This window comes from Falco peregrinus, chromosome 6 (assembly GCF_023634155.1).
Source record: "Falco peregrinus isolate bFalPer1 chromosome 6, bFalPer1.pri, whole genome shotgun sequence".
Classification (NCBI taxonomy): Eukaryota; Metazoa; Chordata; class Aves; order Falconiformes; family Falconidae; genus Falco; species Falco peregrinus.
Window position 1 is genome coordinate 18,085,691 of NC_073726.1, and position 17,580 is coordinate 18,103,270.

Below are 17,580 nucleotides of genomic sequence, written 5' to 3' on the forward strand. Positions count from 1 at the left end.
CACATTCAAGCTAAGAGCTGCTGGCTATTTCCCATACAAATGCCTTATGGCATAAGTACAACACACCTGCAAGCTCCCACAGATTTCACTGATGTTTGTGCTCAGCATGCCAGAAAGCCTGGGTAGAAATAAGGGACCAAATTAATAGCCACTCACAAGGCCGCTGGTTTGAAGCCACTCGTTCAGCATCAGGCAGGAAGTCTACAGCAGGGAAGTCAATTTTGCAGCTTAAGGCAGCTGCTGTCTTTAAACACCAGCCACAGTAGTTTATTGTTTGCAGACTTCAGTAGTTACTTGTTTTGCAAGGCATTCTGTGACTTTTTCAGCAAAGTGACATTCTCCAAAACAAAGCATAACTTCACAGTTTAATCTTACCTTTATGTAAAAAATACACGGAGTACATTATTTCATCAGGAGTATCACAGGCTAGAGTACAACACACACACAAGCCTCCTAAAAAGACAAAAAAAAAAAAAACCCCAAAAAATGACTTGTGTACCTGAATACCTAGACATCCTTACACTGCACAAAACTAAAGCAAGACTGTTTGAAATTATAAACTAAAATTAATCTCTCAGAAAAGGTATTTACCTAGTGAAACACAAATTAAGAGAAAACAGAGGAGGCAATACAGCACACAATGGAAACCTGGGTTCTGACATGGCAAGTTCTTCCCTTTAGACGTACATTTTTAGCCTCTCACAGTAAAAAAAAAGAAACTGATCAAGCCTTTCTCTCCACAGACTCCTCAATCTCTAGATAATTTCTGTTCAGGGACTGTCAAATATGCACAGAACATAGTAAAACACAGTTTGCTTGCTTTCTAAGTAATTTCATATTGGCAGCAGCATAACACACTACTAGAGCTTTCTCACACTAGAAATGATAGTCACTTCTCCCCTTTATAGCCCCAAGAGCCATTAATTCCTTTTTTAGGAGACAAGTCAGTCCTTAGCACAAACTTATTTCAGCCAAGGTACTTTGTGCAGGAAAGCTCCCTGCTCCCAGCCTAATTTTAAATCAGACTGATATTATTTTGACTCCACTGTATGACAGCCCTCCCTCCATTTCTTATAAAATTAATCCACTTACTCTGATGCTTTGGCATTCATGTTAGAAAAAGCTTTCAAACCACATTATCCCCAATATAGTTGCAAAAAATGAGCCACAATTATGACCATTCACCTTTAACCTTTACTGAAAGTTTATCACTTAAAAAAAAAAGAAAGAAAAAGGTAATACTAACACAGATACTGCTCTGTAAAAATATAAAGGTGTATGTATACAAAGTATACAGAAAAAGACACAATATGGAAAAAGCACAAATACAAAAAAAGCACAGCTACCAAGGTATTATACTTGGTTAAATGCCTCATACTTCAGACTGCAAGGCTGTACCATAGCCACGATACAGATACAGCTGAGGCATTTCACACTTCTGGGGAAAGTAAATACTTTCTTCTGAGATGCAATTTTTTTCCCCCTGCTTATCCTTAGCTGATTGAATATTGTTTGATACAGTTTTGCTTGGATATTTGAGTCATTTAGACAATAGACAGGGCATTTTGCCAGAGCACTTGGCATCTTTCAGAACACGCATAATTTTTAAAGTAGCAGCATCAGGACACATAAGGAAGACTGGAACAGCTCCAGCAAACCACAATGCTGTTTTATTATCAGCAGCTCCCAACACTGCAAATTTCTTTCTTGTATGCTGGAGGCTAGTGTATACACTGTTCTATAAATCGTGGAACATGCAAGTGAGTCTGTTCAGATTGACATGTCAGTGGGTAATATATGCAAACTGATCACAAAAACAGTGGCTATGAGGGACCATTAATAGCATGTGCATCTTTCAACTCTAGGATACTGATCCCAATGTCAACAAACTGACCTATGAACAACAGAAAATACCAAATGGTGCTTCATTAATACAGACAGAAACAAGACAGACACAGATCAGCAATTACCCAAGCAATGTTACACCTGATACCATCTTGGCGATCACATTAGGGCAGCCAGAGACCGAGAACATAAAATAAGTTTCTTTCCTACCATTACCAGTGCTCTCTGCAAATTAAGAGCTGGGTTGTGCTGATGTAGGGAAAGCTTGTTATCCTATTGCATCTACATGGTAAGTGTTTCATGTGAAGGTAGAACCAGATCTTCCACACTATCCTTTTCAAAATAATTTGCAAACAGTAAGAGCTGTAGTTAAATGCCACAAGATTAGAAGACTCACATGAAGATATACTTGGATGAGCCCTTATCTTTTCAGAAATAAAAGGGAAAAAAGACCTCAATGACAACAAAGTTTTTCTTAAAAAAAAAAAAGGAGGCATTTAAAAAGTAAGCTCTACTCATACAGGGTAACTGCAAGTTACTAACATTCAACAGAATTAGGGAAACAATTACAACTCTGCCACTTGATAAATAAACATCGTATCACTGAAAATTTTTTTGCTAAGAGTCACCTATGAAGACATGAAGTTTTCCCTAAGAAACCTGGAAACTTTAACTTAAAATTCCTCATTTCTATTCATGCAGAAGTGTAAGGTATAAGCCTGTACCAGTGTCTCCAAATGGCATCCATGTGTCACAATCCAAACACAACATTGCACCAGGGCATTTTGTCTAAACGTACTGGCTTAGGAGTGACTCGCCTCATCTAACTTCAGTCATCCAAACATCTCTCATTTAAACGCCTATAGAGCAAATGAAGAAATATGAATAGAAGCAACCAACCTCTCGAGATGCCTATTTCTCTCTATAAATATAGTCCAGATGCTTAACTTTTAGGCAGGTTAAGTTAGGTGACAGTAATCCAGGGTTTATATCATCTTACTGCCTGCACTTTTTTTAATACTGAGCAAATTTAATGAAAAGTACTTCTAAAGAGCTAAAAGAAAACATAAGAGCCCAATGTTTTTAAATAACCACTTAATTCTGGACATACAAAGTTAATTTTGAGATTACAACTGCTTCATCTCAACTAATCTAGAAGTACATAGTGGCTTTTATCCACAGTCTGTGCTGAGTGTGAGGAACAGGGCTACTTTTCTGCTGCTGCGGAAGTTTGAGAAAGGAAGAGTGATCTCATTCAGAGTTCAGATTGGCAGTAGCCAATAGCAGTTTTATGAAATGGGAAATTCCATGGTATATTTAATTTTGAAGGCAATTAATCTTTGCCATAGATGTCCAAATGGTACAAATAGGGATATTGGCAACAATACTTGCAGTGTGCTAGCAGTTCCACAGAAGGCATAGTCTGCACCTAAAACAGCTTGTAGTCCAGTTTTGTGTACCGCCGCAAACAAGGGGCACAAAAGGGAACTGTAGTGTAATTATCCACATTGTTCTTTGACAGGTCAAAACCATTTGCTCCAAACTGTTACTCGAAATGGGTTGTGCAAAGTAGTCCTCCATTTCAAACAACATTCAATGAAAAGCCACATACGTTTAGTAATTGTCAAATTATGCGTTTTACATTATGCACAATAAAAAGCGCATGTGAAAGGTTCCACACAGAATTTATATACTGTGTTGGCAGATGGAAAAGAACATTTTACTTCAAGGTAACCAAACAACAGTCTTGCTGGAGGAAGACTTGAGTTTCGTTGTAAACTAAAAGAAGGTGCTTCAATCTGAATAAACCCTAGAGAAACATAGGTTTAAAAGGAAACATATATATACACAAATCAATAATATTTTCCATTATTGGACAGGCTATTTGTATAAGAAATAAGTCTGTCTTGCTAACAGAGAAAAAGTAGCCACCTAATCTACATTTGGTAGAAATGCAACTTGGCTTTCTCTTATTTCTAACTCATTCCCTTTAATCTCTGTAAGCATATTGTCTGCATCCATAAGAAAAAAAAAAATAATCCATTTAAGGAACCTATATTTCACTTGATTTGCATTAATGGTCACTTCAATGCAACTGGCAAATACCTCAGCAATTTGCCTGTGTGTATACAGCACACCTTAAGTGAGATGTAAAGCCACTTCTGCAACATGTCACATCCCTATACAACTCTGTAGACTATTCAAAGGTTAATCAGATACCATCTCTGCTTGGCAGTATGGCCTAATTTAGAAGCTGAGAATGCAGGCATCTGTAATGAACAGATGCCTCTTGAGACCAGTATTTAATTAAAAAAAAAAAAAAAAAGCTTATGGTATGCATTAGGATGCAGGGAGACTCCTAAATCCTCAAGGTTTAAGAAACATTTTAGGTTTAGGTTTAAGGAATCATATATATACTAAACTAAGTATCACATACTTGGACATTCTAGGTATCACATGCTAACAGCAATATGAAGCTCTTCAAATCTTAGCACATACTCCATTTACACATGCCCACTCTGTAACACAAGTTACATACTATGTTGGATACCCAGACAACAGAACTAGCCAAAACCTTCCTTGAATTTACCTTCTAACATTTTTGGTCAGCTTTAACATTAAATTGCTCAAATATATTACACAACCATGCTTTGGTACCACCTGCATTCTGAAACCAGCAGAAGATGCTAGTGTGCTTAGACTGAGACATTTCGCCAATTGAGTGCATGATATCAGTTCTCTGAAGTTGGGCTACCAGAAAATTTGTGTGACTTTTATTGTTGATGTTCATATAATAAAAACCCTAGGTGGTACTCTTCAGCTCAACTTCAAATGCAGCTTTCATAGAGTAAAACAACTTAATGAGAAAAATAGTGCACAGTTGCCCTTTCCCTCTCTGCACAGTTACCTGTCAAGTACACACCAAAGGAATAAAAGTCTCACACTCACACAAAAAGTACAAATATATATATAACATCTTACAAAGAAATTTAGTAATCAGTTGTGATTACAATGTATGATAATTACTAGTGGAGATCATTTTGACAATACTTGCATTTATCTATTACCTGCTTTACTTGTAAAAACCTGAAGATTCAAAGATTTAGATGCAACATCTTGGTCTTGACAGTAATCGCATCCAAAATTTACAAGTCTATAAGCACATAAAGAACACTAAATAAATCACTTCTTCATCCACAGAGATTCATCACAACATAAAGATCACAACAGTCACTATGTAATCAAAACACAGAAATTATAATCAAATGTTCTCTAATGCAAGTTAAATCAGGCTTTAACCAATCTGCTCCACGGTAGTCAGAAATCAGAATCCCAAGACTGCACACCTATCAGAAGCCAACAATTCTGATTACACTTGCAACCTTCATATTCACTTACTGCAGCATTGTCCAACGATTCATATACTTTGAAGTGAGAGCAAGTTCAAACATTTATCATACCTAAGAACTCAAAGGCTTTGCAGCCTAACTACCATTCTTCTGTCTGTAAAGCTACATTTTAATCTGCAATTAGGCACACTAATTTCAGCAGAAATATTCAAAAAGAAAAGCACAAAATCACGTTCACATGGAACTTGTTAAACCATGATATTCTTTTTCAATCTTGTGCTGCACCTGTGCTTTAATGGTTTTACATATTGTCCTGGTTTCAGCTGGGATGGAGTTAACTTTCTTCTTGGTAGCTCGGGCAGTGCTGTGTTTTGGCTCTGATGTGAGAACAATGTTGATAACCCACTGGTGTCTTTAGTTGTTGCTGGGTGATGTTTGTACGAAATCAGGGATTTTTCAGTTCCTTAGGCCCAGCCAGCCAGAGGGCTGGAGGGGCACAGGAGGCTGGGAGGGGACGCGGCCAGGACGGGTGGCCTGGGCTGGCCAAGGAGGTATTCCATGCCAGGTGACGTTATGCTGAGTATATAAACTGGGGGAAGAAGGAGGAAGGGGGGAAATTTGGCCTGATGGCGTCTGTCTTCCCAAGTAACCATTAGGCATGACGGAGCCCGGCTTCCCTGGGGATGGCCGAACACCTGCCTGCCCGTGGGCAGTGGTGAATGAATTCCTTGCTTTGCTTGCGTGCACGGCTTTTGCTTTACCCTTTTTCTCCACCTTTCCATTCTAATAATTATTATTATTGTTATTATTGTTGTTCTTACCTCTTTATTCTGTTTAAATTAAATTGTTCTTATCTCAACTCTCAAGTTTTACATTCCTTTCTGATTCTCCTCCCCATCCCTCCGGGTTGGGGGGAGTGAGCAAGTGGCTTCATGGTGCTTGGTTGCAGGCTGGGGTTAAACCACGACACCTATCTTTATAATCTACAAGTTCTATTTTTGCCATGCAGAACATGCAACAGAAGATTGTAGTCAGGCTGCTTTGGATTTTTTGTTGTTTTGGGTTTTCGTTTGTTTGTTTCTGGTTGGTTTGTTTTTTTCCAAAAAAGATTTTGATCCTGTAGGGATTTTTCTCCCAGATCTTCTGCAATAATTTTGAAAAAAATTATTATAGCATTGAAGCTCTCACGAGACTAGGATTTTTTCAGTACTAACTGCAAGAGGATAACACGGCTTGGGGCAATCTGCATGTGCAGTAGCACCATACTGAGGCTTCTGTATAGTGCAGAAACATTCTGAGCCACAGTTTGGGCAGGACAGAACTCAACTACCTTGAGTTATTGGTATCAGATCTAGTAGCTTTGGCCTCCCTTTTTATTCACAAAGAGAAACAGGCCCTTTTGTAAATTCAACTGAAGACAGATGAGGATGAAATGAATTGTGACAGAGTCAGACCATCCTGACTAGTTTTTCCTCAGTCAAAAGGCAGCCTTAAAGAGACAAGCTCAGATGCACAGAAGACACAGAAGAATCAGACAAATCTTAGCCTTTGGAAGCACAGGGTGCCTAGAAATAGCATTTTGGAAGAGAACAGAGACTCATAGGCTATAAAAAGGAGCTACTGGTCTGGTTAACTGCCCAATAAAACATGTAACAGCAATCAAAAAAAGAGAGCTTCCCTTGATAGGAATTTTGACATCACCACTACAACATGTGCAAGATTAAAACAAATTAATTTAAATAGGTACAGAACACTCAGAGGGTTTAACCTATAGCTAGCTCTTCAGACAATTTTTTAAAATGGCACCAAAAAGCAGTCAAGCATTAAGTTACATTTTACAGTTAGCCACGATGAAAATGAGAGCAACTGGAGGTTTGGACACAGTGTTCATATTATTCTTATGTTCCAGTACCATGTAGGCAACTGCAAACAAAGATACAGTGGTATGGACAAATTTTACTTAATTTTGTAAAACATGACTCTATATATTAAAAGGAAAGCAATACAAAACATAAAAACCCCAACTTACTTAAATTGTGTATCATTTACAGGAATATCCAAGTGTGATTCCAGCTGTTAATCAAAAATGAAAACAAACCTGTTATTTAGTGAGGTCAGTATATAATGATTAATATTTCAGACAAGTAAAATGTGTTGAACTCACATTTCACCAAATTCAACATTTTAACAAAGTTCATTTATCCTCTTGAACTCACATTTCACCAAATTCAACATTTTAACAAAGTTCATTTATCCTCCTCTAATCCTTACAGTCACCTCAAAACCCATAAAATAGATTCTTTAAAAAAAATAATAAAATAAAATAAAAGAAGTTGTGAGATATTTAACCTCCTGCATTAGAATAAATTTCAGCCACTGGGACAAAAGTCTAGTAACAGTTACATGTTCAACAGTTGTAATTTTTATGTTCCGTTGTCTGTATTTTTGTCACAACAGATTTTCCTGCCTCACTTAAAATCAACACAAAATTAGTACATGGTTTCTTTGTCCAGTGCATTTGATAACCCTGCTTTTCAGTACTTGAGTATAAGATCAGTATAATGTCATGAATGTCACTTACTTCTAGGTAATCTAGTGACAAGCTGTGCAATTCCACTGAAGTTACCTTACTGTGGCACAATCTGAATCTGACTGAATATAATCTTGAAAAAGAATATAATAATAATAATAACAACAATAATAAAAAACCAACAAAAAACCCAAAAAGAATATGGAAAAACAAAACCCAGTTTTCCTCTGCAGAAGTTCCAAAAATAAAAGACACTGAAACAGATCTCTGTATCAGTGCCTAGAAGACACAATTACATCCCACCCAAAAACATAGTATAATAAAATAGTCATGACTTACTATTGAGTTAAAATTTTCATCGGGATAAAACTGGACACATTTTAAAGTACTCTTTGATTCCTGGAATTAAGAGGATTTTTTTTTAACTGATAAAATAGAAAGTATATTATATAGGTTGAAAAGTGACTGGATACTCCACACCATCCTCCACATTCACCCCCCCCTTTGCTAACAGATATGCAAAAGTTAGGGGACAAAAGACAACTCTAAAAACCACATATAACCCCCCCACAATAGCACTATGACATGCTTCCTTCCTGTCCCAGATCATTATCTGCCCATCATCTGTAATTTTGTGGGCCCTCTCTTGAAGCAGAGCGTTATTACATGGCTCACACAGACACATTCTATAAAGTGGAAAAAAAAAAGTTTTCCATAACTACCTATATGGCAAAAGGAACCGTATCTTATTTTGGTCAGTTCAAAAAGGGTATTTCCGAAACAAAAATAGGAATATGTTTCTCCATCACAGTCCATTTACTCTTATTTCCTAACACTTGGATTTTTTCTGGTGGCTAAGTTAATAAAAGTCAATTTTCATTTACTTAGAACACATCAAGTGCAAATAGACCCTCAGACAAAAAAAATAATACAAATCCAAAGAGTTTCAGCATTTCTAGCCAAGAACCTGCCCTCATTTGGTGACTCAGTAAGTCTGTGTACAAAATACTTTCTAGATGCGAATTCTCTAGAACAGAGGCATTATACACAAGACAGTTTTTGGTAGATTTAGATGCTTTTGAATAAAAGACCTTTTTAAAGTCAAAACAACTGACAAACCCACCCTTTTTTCTAGAAAGCACTAAGACCACTAGTCTTCTTGTGATCTACAATGCACAAACAGCAGTTAAGGCAAGTCTGGCTTTAGGTTATTTGAGGCAGGAACAGGACAGACTGCTACAACGAAAAACAAACTCACACTATTATTACCCCACACACTCTACTGTCATGAGGCAGGCAGGAACAAAACTACTAGAATGACTTTCATCTCACCTTTGGAACAATGTAGAAGAGCCTTTGTTCCATCATATCCCATTGTGCCCAAATGAGATCATCTGCAACTCTGGCTCTTGGAAGCTGACCTGAGTTTTGAATCACCTAAAGGGAAAGAGAGAACATCAGAAGTTGTCATATAAGGTTCTGTAACAATTACACACAGTCTGTGCTTTACAAAGAAAAGTGATGACAGAAGCGGCACAAATACTAAGGTGTTTGGAGGGAATATGCTACTTCTTAGCTGCACAAAGTCCACCTTTGTTGTGTGCAAGGTACTCAGTTTAAAGAGATCAGAAGCACAGTCTTCAGGGTTCACATGCTACCAAAGCATTTTCTTTGAGATTCCTTTCTTGCAAGAAATTCACCACTTGGGCTGCTCAAAGTGAACAAAGAAAACCAGACAGCACTCTTGGTTATAGAGAAGAGGAGAGGAGTGAAATATCACAGCCCATTCAGAACCAGCTACATTAACTATTGAAGGAAGACACATTAGCTCCAAAAGGGATTTCTATGCAAAGTCACAGCCACATGATAGAGGGTACTGGCAGCAGGGAAAGGCCTAGAATTGCAGAAAACTACTAGGATTGTATAAATGCACTCTTGAAAGATGTAGGGAGATTTCATGTCAAACAAAACAAATCCTAGAAGGACATCAGATTAACCTGGTTTTTCTGATTACACTCTTAAGTCTTTACTCCACAAATGCAGTCTAGCATATAAAACCCACCTGCTTTAAAAGCCATGATAACCTTTGAGAAAATGATGAAAGACTTCAAAGTGACTGAAAATCAGGTCCTTAACTTTTTCCTTCCAAGCTTACATTTGTCTTCATAAAGTGAAACATTGGCTTTCTTGACACAATTCTTTACTATATTAGACGTATGTTTATTATTATTAAGTCTTTTAAGGAAAACATCAACGACTTGTTGAAGACAAATTCATGTTAAAAATGGGAAAAAGATGAGAGGAAGAAGAGATTGTAATAGTTACAGTACTTGGAGTTTTATGTCTTTTTGTTTGCTTGTTTTCTAAATGAATCCTTTACCAGGACACAGACTCCCAAAAGGCAAAGTTAGGAAGGTGATTCTGCAAATGTTTTAAATAGTGTAAAAATGTATATACACTATGTTTACTCCTGACTTCTAACATACAGATGCATTCAGCAACAAACAAAAACCAATAAAATAAGTTACTTTCCTCATAGATTACACAGTATACAGGTTTTTTCAATCAGCTTTCTGGTTAGCTGTGTAAATTGCCATGCTATCTATCTATCTATCTATATAAAAAATACAATATACCTACTATTTCTTCAATATAGTTTGTGTTGCCAAAGTATAAAACTCAAACCCAGTGAATTAAAATTACAGATGTTTACATTTTCAATTGAAGCAAACCCCAAGATTTTTCAAGTCTTACCACTTTGTGTTCTTCTTCTGCAACAACATGAATATCAAATTGTTCGATATCTTTAAAACATAAGGAAGAAAACCATTACAATCATACATTTTTATATGCTTTTACACAGCTTATTAAACAATCTCACCTCTCGGAATGCTATAAGAACACATTAGGGCCAGGAAAGTTCAACTCAGTGTAAGAGGAAATTTGCGATATATCGACACAGGTGTCTATGCAGAGACCCGGACTCTTCCTTTCCTGAGCCTAGGGTGGCATCAGCCACACATCCTCATGAAAACAGTTTGCTGCCCCCATCACTGCAGCACTGTCAAGAGGACTGCTAATGGAAACATGCCAAACCAAGCCAAGGAGCACACTTTCAATGAAAGAGCACACAGGTGCATGCCTGTGCCCGAGACTACACCCTATCACTGTTTCACTTCCTAGCATGAATACCACCTCACAGTCCCTTCGCACACAAGCTACCTAAAAGTAATGGTACTTTGCCTGTGCAAAGGGTGCAAGAGTCACACAGCAGATGCTATAAATTTTTCCAATATAGTTCACAGCACTATTAGCTGGCCTTAGGTAGGCAAAGGTCACCTACCTAAAGGTGGGTGTCTAGTTACCAGAGAAAATAGGCCTCTCCAAAAAGATGGGAAACGTGATCCCACTCTATAAGACAACTGAAAGGCAAGAGGGATAAACAGCCTTTTCCAAGCATCCACCTCTATCCATTCTCTCCCATTAGATTAGGCTGAACATGCCAAGTTAGCTGCATCCAAGGAACTACTGTCCTGTTCTTATCCCACCTGTCACACACTAAATACAATCAATCTCCCAGTCAGTTGATCTGCTCTGAATTTATATAGGCAGCCATAAAAGTCTATGCTAGTTTTTTAGAAATAAAGATAACTGAAGAATGCATGCACTCAGCAAATAATTGCAGTCAAAGCTGGCCATTCTGCTAACGTTGAAAAAAAAAAAATCCCATCAAGCTATACAGGTTTTGATAGACAAAAAACCTAGAATAGCTCACACCCTTTCTTTTTTTCTTTTTTCTTTTTTTCCAGTAAAAGTCTATCAGAAATGTAAAGTATAAAGATCATCTTGAAGTAAAAGAATAAAAATGTATTTTCAAAATATTAACTCACATTTATCTTCCGAGACTAGCAAGAGGCGACTTTCTGCAGAAGTATTTCTGCCTTCAACTGGATAAAGAAACTATACAGAAAGTTTCACAAAAGTAAGTAAATGAGTGTTCTGAACTACTTTGGTTATCTAAAATTTATTTTTTTTTTAGCTGGATATTAACATATTTTAGAATTACGACAAGCACACTAAAGATACTTAATTAATAAAAATAGCTATTATTACAGACTAATAGTCACCAATCACTACAATTGCAAACCTTGGGGGACTGAAGAGAAAAAAATAGCCTTCATGTCAGAGAAGTACTCTACATCAAACATTTTATGAACTTTCTAATTTTTTTCATTATATGGAGAAATGTACATTATCTCTATAACAGCTGCAAGATAACATGCAATACTTCTGTACTCAACCACTTTTTCCTCTCTAGTACAGTGGATTTAAAAGATTTATATTCAGATTAGTTTAATAATTTACCTGTACTTGAACACAGCTATCCACAGCTTTTAGGACTCTCAGATTATTAATGGGATGAATTTCAATTAGCAAGGTTAAATACTTGGATACTGCAAAAAGAACATGGTTTAGGTAACATTCTTTTTTATACACAATTTTTTTTTCTAAACAGAAACTACATGGGAAAAAAAGCAAAAGGACACAGTTATTTTAAACAGTATTAAAACAATCCACTTGTAGTACCTGACTGTAATAGCTGACTGACTCTCTCTTCTGTATACTGACGGAAGCTGACCGCTAAGGGAAAAAAAATCAACACAGCCACAGTGAGCACGTGTATTTGATATTAATCTTATTAAACATTCTTGGAGAGCAAGCATCACAGACTTTTTTTACCAAAAAAATATATGTTAGAGGAACAACAGAAGCTCTTGTAGATGTAGAAGGCATGTGTAAATGCAGGAGGGGGGAGCGAACAAAGGGTCAGTGTGTCTTAGACTGTTGTTTTAATAAAACAGCAATATTGTTACAGCTACGTCTTTACGTAGTTACCTACATTATTTGGTGATGGATCCACTGAAATGCATAGACTGCATGGGCAACACATGAATCAAAACAGATTTAAGAAATTCTAGACCCAAACGTACCATCCTACAAAAGTAAATCATCTTTACCATGACACAAAAAAATTAATGATAAAACACATATTTACCCAATAATGTCCTTTCATTGTTGACTGAACAACTGATTATGCGTAGATCCCTCTCAAACACATAGAGGTGCTGTAAAGGAATACAGTAATGCTAATTTTTTTTTTAACTGAATAAAGAAAACCATCTAATTCCTCCTCCTTAGGAAAACACTGCTGACCAGTACACTGTTTTTACTTTTAAAGCAAATAATTTCAAGGCCAGAAGAACCATATTTCAAGCCTCAATTGTATCGCTTCTTTTTCTCATTCGTTTGTTTCTTACTGGTTGTTTTGAGCTCTATGTTGCCACTAGAGCAGCAAACCAGACCTTTACATAAACAAGACATTTCAATCATTTCATACTGTTATGGGGACACCTGCAAAGGCCTGTTATGATTCCAGTCACTGAATTGCAGTGCATTCAGTTTTAGAATTATTTCTTACAAATGGTAGCACCAAACAGGCTGAGGATGCACACGTAACAAAGAAAACCCCAAACATTTACTTCTTAGCACACATGTTCAGTGTGAAGAGGACTAGAAAGGGCTTGAATTGGTTGTTTAGAAATAAAGACTGCAGACATGATACTTTACTACTCTCAAGTCATTCAGATGTTCTGTAATGTTCTGCATCTTAATACTATTGAGAACCATTCAAATACCTTCTCAGGTCTCTTTTCTGTTTCGAACAAGCATATACTCCTTAAGGACATAACATACTGTGTTGCAAGGCTTCAAAATCTGAAACATTACCGCACCGTCTTCACCAGGGAGAAGCCTGGTATTGTTCTCACCTCATTTTGTTTAGTTTGAAGATCATACAATCCAATGTGAGTATTTCTCTGATTTCCCTATGGGTGAAAACAAATTAGCACTGGCAATGTAAATACATACAAAATTAAACATTGGGGGTTTTTTTTCCCCCCACCTCCCTCTCTTCCTCCCCCTGCCCCTTGACACACATCCTCACACACTTCCCTGTCCTATAAACAGGCAGTTCATTATCTAATTCCAAGAAAGTGAGGCAAGAAAGAGAACAAAGATTTTTTTTTTTTCCTTTTAGAACTAACACATGGGATAAAGCTGAAATGTGGCCAATCCACAGCCCACAATCCATTGCATAAGCCAAATGCCTCTCTCTCACTTTGGTTCTAAACTGGTTTTAGTTATAGGCAGTAGGGCCAGGAAGGGAGACATCTGCACAAGAATGAAAGGGGATGCTATGGCCCCTCGAAGATTTAAGGCTGGTATTCCAAACCTCACCAGCTTGGTGGGTCATTGTGCCAAAAGGGAGCACAGAAACATGAAAGCAAACACAGCTTCCAGTGATCTGCCTGCCCACTGGAGAAAGGATTTCAGCTCTGCCTCAGGAAATGATTGTTTGAAAGCTAAATATATTTCACAAGCTCAGATGACACCACTACCCTACTGCCTTTGAAAAGAAACATAATACACATCCTTTCTAGCTTATTGATAATAATATACAATGATTTTGTTTGGGGCACTTCTAAGACTATACAAATCAAAACTTTTCTTCTTGGTAATTTTTACCATGCTTTAAATGTTCAAAATATTAAAAAAAAAAAAATTAAATTCTGCTTGGCAACATATATTGTATATCAAATCAAGCTGAAATCCATTAAAATACTCTAGGTATAGGCACTATATTGCAAAACTGTTGAAATTAAATCCAGCCACATAGGCTTGTACTCAGACAGTGAGTATCATTGTTTTTAACTACAGCTTGAGGGGAGAAGGGAGAAATCTGTGATTATTTACAAAGTTATGGCATCTTGCTTTGTAAAGTTAAAACAAAAGCCTGAGTATTCTCTTCCTAAGGGGTCTATTTCTGAGTGTCTCATTGCTGTGGCAATGACAAAAGTCTTTGACTTCTGATTTAAACGTGGAAAACAAAATGTCTTTAAGACACAGGCTTCAGCCCTCCTAATGTAAGGTTAAGCAAGTGCTTTCACAAATAACTGTTCAAATAACCATTCTTTCCAAGTGTGTCTGAAACGCTAATATCCTCTGTACTTAGCTACTGAAAAATATACTTTACAAGACTGGTAACAGGACCAGATCAGTGCCCATATCCATGCTTAAGCTACATGCTTGTTTTCAAGTTTGCTGTAAAGATTTTTGCATCGCTTTGCAAAATAGAAGTGCTGACACTAGAATTCACCTCTGTCAAAAACATCTTCCAATTATCAACATCATGAAAGACAGATGCTGTCACACCTACAGTAAAATGCAATATTCTAAAATAAGCCTGAATATAAAGCTTATTCTCCACCTTCCTCCCCGATTTCATGCAAAACACTGGATTTTCTTCCACTTAGCAGACAAAGGTTGTTTTCTATTTGTAAATATTCGGAAATAAGCCAGGGCAGCTCCATTTAGTTTACATCCTTATTTGTCCACTATCCTCACTGACAATATCAAAGCTAAAGTTTGCTGCTATAAAACCAACAGGAAAGGCTCACAGACATATAGCTGTGTCTTGCAGGAGTGGTAGCTCATCATTTATAAACAGTTTATCATGAACAGAGGAAAGAGAGGGAGATAGAAAGATAGATATTAAACTGCTGTAACAAGTCAGTAAGATCTGTAGGTTTTTAGGAGCTGTAATTACATCATGATTCCTCCATCATAAGTTTAATGAAACAGAAGGACTAACTGCAGGCACTAAAAGCAGTCTGTTTTCCCCAGGTAAGCTTTCCAGTGTGATGATGTGTATTAACAGAATAGCAAAGCGCAAATAATATTTGAATTTTAGAACAAGTTCATGAAAACTTAAACAAAATCTCAAATTGGAGACTAAAACTACTTGTCATAAGATGCATACACCAAGACTCTTTTTTTTCATCTAAGTAAATATGAATGGATACTGCTGTTAAAAGGTTTGCAATAAACTCCAAAACCACAGAACTATACCCATATGTTGTCAATAGACTGTTTCGGAAAAAGGAACATTTGGATTGAATCCTTCTGAAGTCAGTAATAAAGCATAAAAAGACAGACACAGACACAATACTCCCAACACTTCCTGGTTTTTAGCATTCTAATCAAGAGAGGGGGAAAAAAAAGTTCAGTCCTACTTGAAGGTATCACAGTCCCAAGGTGTGACTGCAGCTGACACAAACAACTAATTTAACAAAAGCAGACATCAAGAAGGGCACAGCGTTAGCAGCTCAGAACCCAGCACATTCAGGACACAGAATGAGTGCAATGCAGCTACAGCCTGGACCACCACATGTGCTCTGACCAATATACAAGCCACCCTGACTAACACAAGCTTTGCGGCTGACATAACTACATGTTCTTATCATGTATGCAGACAAGTGTAGATGTACTGACTCCTACTGACATCAACAGCACCAAAGTGGGTACCAACAACTTTCAGCTGGTGAGCAGAATTTTTACTGATCCAAGAAAGAAACTACTCCACACTACAAACAACATCTCTCTGGTAAAACATCATACATTTAATGCAATACCACCTTAGGATACATTTGTCCTTTGTGAGAAGACTCCCAGAAGTTATCTTCCGGTTTGCCCACTAACAAGCGTAAATCACACTTACAAAATCTGTCAGCATTCTTCCCAACAGAGGAATAAATAGATCCTGGTTCTTTAGCAGGCTGGCTCACTCAGGAGAAAAAAATCACACTACCATGGTAAGAGAACAGGATTAGAAGCAGCAGCATCTCCTTCCTCTTTCACCTTCACATTTGAGAGGTAAAAATGGGAGCACAGCTGTGCAGTTTGTTAGTTCCAGCTCTCAGGCTTTGTCATCCAGCCATTCCTACCACACAGGCTGCACAGGCCACTTTATTCGCAAGATTAGGAAAGAGAAAATACAGTGAACATTTTCAGTGACTTCCTATGCAGCCTTTACCCCTAGGTTCAAGGAACTAAGCCTAGGTGTTTAAATCTTCCTGAGAGTCATTGGCCAATTCAGTCAATGGAGTCTAGTGGAGACAAATAGGAGGTATTTGTCCACCTCCTCCACCTCACACACCGCCTTCCCAAAGCACAAGCTACAAGAGGCCAGTTCTCTAAACCCCACCAACTGTTTTGACCACATCCCTACCAACTACAATGGGAGCTTAGACACGGAGCACCCAGGCAGACACTAGCATTTAGATGAGTGAACCTTGAGCTCATCCCTTTTGCCAGCTGCAAGAGCCTGAACTGCTTACAAGGCAGTTGGACTCTACTGTCAGAAGCCCCAAAAAGCTTAGTGTGAGATTCAACAGACACTAGAAAGCAGCAACATCACACGTATGCAGTACCAGATTTCCCACTAGGGAGGCAGATGGGTTACTTTCATTAAGCCTTTCTAGAGTTTTGAGCAAGGAAAAAAAACCAAACAAACAAACCAAAAAAACTGATACATTCTACAGTGTTGTTTTTATGGTTACTGTTGTCTTGTACAGACTCTCCTCCCTATGCTTGTACTAAAGGAAACATCCACCCACAGTTAAAGTGTATTTTACCTTGATGAAGGCCTCACCTCTTCCCTTAACCCTAGGGATGCTGGAGAGTTTAACACTGTTGAGTCTGAAGGGAATGAAAGGCAGCCCTACTCTACTGGAGTCTGCTATCTCCAATCTGTACTCTTCAAGAACCACAATCCTCCAGAATCCAGCTGGCTCCACACATTTCTCTTCGATGCACAGACAAGAAGCACAGCTTGTCTCACCAAGGGGAAACCTTCTCAAACCATTTAAAAATCTCTTGGAACTACAGGCATTTCAACCTAAAAGCTATACACATGCCATGGAGATGTTAAAAAGGATAGCTCTAAATGCTTCCAGA

General features: G+C 37.6%; 1 protein-coding gene across 2 annotated transcripts in view; it reads right to left on the reverse strand.

Annotated features, from left to right (window-relative positions):
• GSAP (gamma-secretase activating protein) overlaps positions 1–17,580 on the reverse strand; it is a 50,009-nt gene that overhangs the window by 27,790 nt on the left and 4,639 nt on the right. The window contains exons 3-13 of one of the 2 annotated variants that reach the window (XM_055809358.1): positions 13,554–13,610; positions 12,782–12,851; positions 12,313–12,366; positions 12,091–12,179; positions 11,616–11,685; positions 10,483–10,529; positions 9,058–9,162; positions 8,065–8,124; positions 7,225–7,268; positions 4,914–4,999; positions 376–453 (exon numbers count right to left, since the gene is read on the reverse strand). In XM_055809358.1, coding sequence (XP_055665333.1) covers positions 376–453; positions 4,914–4,999; positions 7,225–7,268; positions 8,065–8,124; positions 9,058–9,162; positions 10,483–10,529; positions 11,616–11,685; positions 12,091–12,179; positions 12,313–12,366; positions 12,782–12,851; positions 13,554–13,610 — 760 coding nt within the window. Of the gene's footprint in view, positions 1–375; positions 454–4,913; positions 5,000–7,224; positions 7,269–8,064; positions 8,125–9,057; positions 9,163–10,479; positions 10,530–11,615; positions 11,686–12,090; positions 12,180–12,312; positions 12,367–12,781; positions 12,852–13,553; positions 13,611–17,580 lie in introns of both variants that reach the window. The other variant, XM_055809357.1, reaches the window with a different exon arrangement.